This window comes from Capsicum annuum, unplaced genomic scaffold (genome assembly GCF_002878395.1).
Source record: "Capsicum annuum cultivar UCD-10X-F1 unplaced genomic scaffold, UCD10Xv1.1 ctg27364, whole genome shotgun sequence".
Classification (NCBI taxonomy): domain Eukaryota; kingdom Viridiplantae; phylum Streptophyta; class Magnoliopsida; order Solanales; family Solanaceae; genus Capsicum; species Capsicum annuum.
The window spans coordinates 1-2,950 of NW_025833733.1; the positions used below are offsets into that span (position 1 = coordinate 1).

General features: G+C 33.5%; 1 protein-coding gene and 1 pseudogene across 1 annotated transcript; both read left to right on the forward strand.

The window, feature by feature from the left end:
• The first annotated feature begins 263 nt into the window (after nt 1-263).
• On the forward strand, nt 264-1,246 carry LOC124890937 (annotated as a pseudogene).
• Nucleotides 1,247-2,379: 1,133 nt separating this feature from the next.
• LOC124890936 lies at nt 2,380-2,890 on the forward strand (the record flags this gene model as incomplete). Its single annotated transcript, XM_047402784.1, has 1 exon — nt 2,380-2,890. A coding segment is annotated over exon 1 (511 nt), but the record flags the coding sequence as incomplete, so codon positions are not given.
• Between the last annotated feature and the right edge of the window lie 60 nt (nt 2,891-2,950).

Here is a 2,950-nt window from a genome sequence, read left to right on the forward strand (position 1 = left end):
TGTTCCAATGTGGTCATTTCTCCATAATCATGTATTTGTTTTACCATATGCCATTTCAGTTCTTTTTCATTTAGTTAGGCCGTCTAGTCTGTAGATCTTTTTTTTGGCTTGCTCAACATAGCTTTAGTTTTTACTTTACTAGTCTCTTGTCTTTTACCTTTTCAACTTTTATCCCTAAATTAGCTAAGTGTGGCAATTGACATTTATATTCCATCTTCAGATCATTTATATTCCATCATGTCGAATACTAGTTTGGTATGAAGTAACGCTAAGTGGGACTATAATGCTCATATTGATTTTATTGAGGTGTGTGAAAGAGAAATTAGAAAAGGAAATAGACCGAACTCTCATTTGAGTAAAGATGGATGGAAAAATTTGGTTGATGCGTTCTATAGTAGGACGAGAAGAAACTATACTAAAACACAGTTGAAAAATAAGTGGGATAACATGAAACAGGACTAGGCTTTTTTTAAGTAGTTGATGAGAGACAATACAGGTTTAGGTTGGGATGCCACAAAATGCAGATGATGATTGGTGGAAGCAAAAGATTAAGGTACGTCTCTCACATTATTCTATATTTCTTTGTTATTTCTCTCATTATTTGATTTACTTAAGTAGCTTTTTTTTGGATTTTTTTCGTTTCAGATGGATCATCGATATAGGAGGTTTAGGAATATGGATCTTTCTCTCATACATTATGATTATGATGCATTATTTTTGGATATTGTTGCTACGGGATAAAAAGCAAGCGCCGCCAATGAAGAACAAATTTTTGAAAATGAAGAAGATTTGAACAAAGAAAAAATAAATGATTTTGATGATTTTGAGAAAGAACACTTCATTAATCTCAATGATGAAGGAAGTGATGAAAGTGATGACCCAAATGATATTAATTCTCCTATGTTTCCCAAACCATCATTAAAAAGAGCTTTTAACTGATGATATAGGAATTAGCAGTCGAGTAAAAAAGAGTAAGACAAAATCTGCTAGAGAGGAACTACACTCTTTAGTTGAGTTAATGTCAAGCAAGAGTACTGCTACATCTCATGCGGCGGAGGATCCCACCATTGATAAGTGTATGGACTTTTTGGCAAGTTATCCCGAAATTGATATCTCGTCTGAAATCTACAACTATGCAGTGAATTTGTTTCTAAAGAAAGACGTCCATCAAATATTTCTTAAGACGACTAGTGATGAAGTGTCTTGGTTTGCATATAACTATCAGTTATACCTTCTTAAGAAATAGTGAAGGATGTATTCGGTTTATTGTAGTACTTTTGTTGTTTGATGTTTGTTAGTATGGTTGTACGCGTAAACTTAAAACACTATGTCTGTAAAACCTTTTTAAAATTGAGTTGGCTTTATTTGTATTGTTGTATGTGTGTGTGTTTTATACATATGTATGTTCTATTGTTTTTCACTTAGATGAAGAGTATGCAGTGATATATCGTAGTACATCTTATAAATTAAAATATGTTGATCTATCATACTCTACTAATATGAGGATTATGGGATTTTGATACTCCCATATTCTACTGATGTGAGGTGTTTTTGCTTTTCTAGTTAAATGGAGAGTTTGGATATTAGCATATCTCCTGATTTAAGTGAATTTTTAAATGAAGAAGATGAAGAATTAGAAAAAGTTTGCCGAGAGCAAGAAGAGGAGTGGATGACTTTGTGTCAACTAGCAGGTAAATATGTTTTGACGTATTGTAAAAAGTACTTATGTAAGGAGCCTTGTCGTACATCAAAGCGCTCTGGACATATATTTATTCAAGAGATATTATGAAGAAATGAAACTCGTTGTTATGAAAATTTTCGATTGAAGAAAGCGGTGTTTATTGATTTATCCAATGACTTAACCGAAAAATATGGGCTTAAAGCCACTCGTGGAATTTCTACACATAAAATGTTAGGCATGTTTTTGATGGTTTGTGTACATGAAGCGGGAAATTGAATGATACAAGAAATCTTTCAACATTCTGGAGAGACGGTTCATAGACACTTTCATAGTGTGTTAAATGTTGTTTGTAAGCTTGCAAGAGATATCATTAGACCACATTTAAATTATAATGATGGTGTAGAAGCTCACAAGCAATGTAACGAGCGATATTTTCCCTTCTTTAAAGTAAGTTACACTTTCTCCAAATATATACTTTATTATACTTAATATTTAATTTCTCTCTTGATTATTTTCTTAAGTTAAATTTATATATGTATATACTTGTAGTATTGCATTGGGGCACTTGATGGCACACATGTTAAAGCTAGATTGCCGCGAGGTCAAGAAATTCCGTATATTGGTCGTAAAGGTTATCCGACTCAAAATATTCTTGCCGTTGTAGATTTTAACATGTGTTTTACATTTGCATTGGCTGGATGGGAAAGATTGCTCATGACAATCGTATATTTCGTGAGGCTCTTTGTAGAAAAGAACTCAACTTGCCACATCCATTGAAAAATAAATATTATCTAGTTGATTCTGGATATTCCCACACGAAGGGATACATGGCTCCTTACAGAGGAGATAATGTGAGGTATCACCTTTCTGACTTTTGGCGTGGTACAACACGACAATTGCGGGAGCCAAAGGGATTTATTGAAAAATTTAATTATTTGCATTCTTCTTGTAGAAATATAGTAGAACGTACATTTGGTGTATGGAAAGCGAGATGGTCCATTTTGCGCGACATGCCTTACTATAACATTGACACTCAAAGGGATATCGTAATTGATACTATGGCCATTCATAATTACATTAGAAAGAAATGCAATGTAGATAATGCGTTTCAAGCAGCTGAGAATGAAAGATATATCCCATCGGTTGATTTTGATGTAGGCTCAACTTCAACGGCTAACAATATGGACGGCGAAAATATGAGTGAGGAAAGTAATGTGCATTGGGTGTGGTTTCGTGATATGATTGCTAATGATATTTATAATGCTTAAT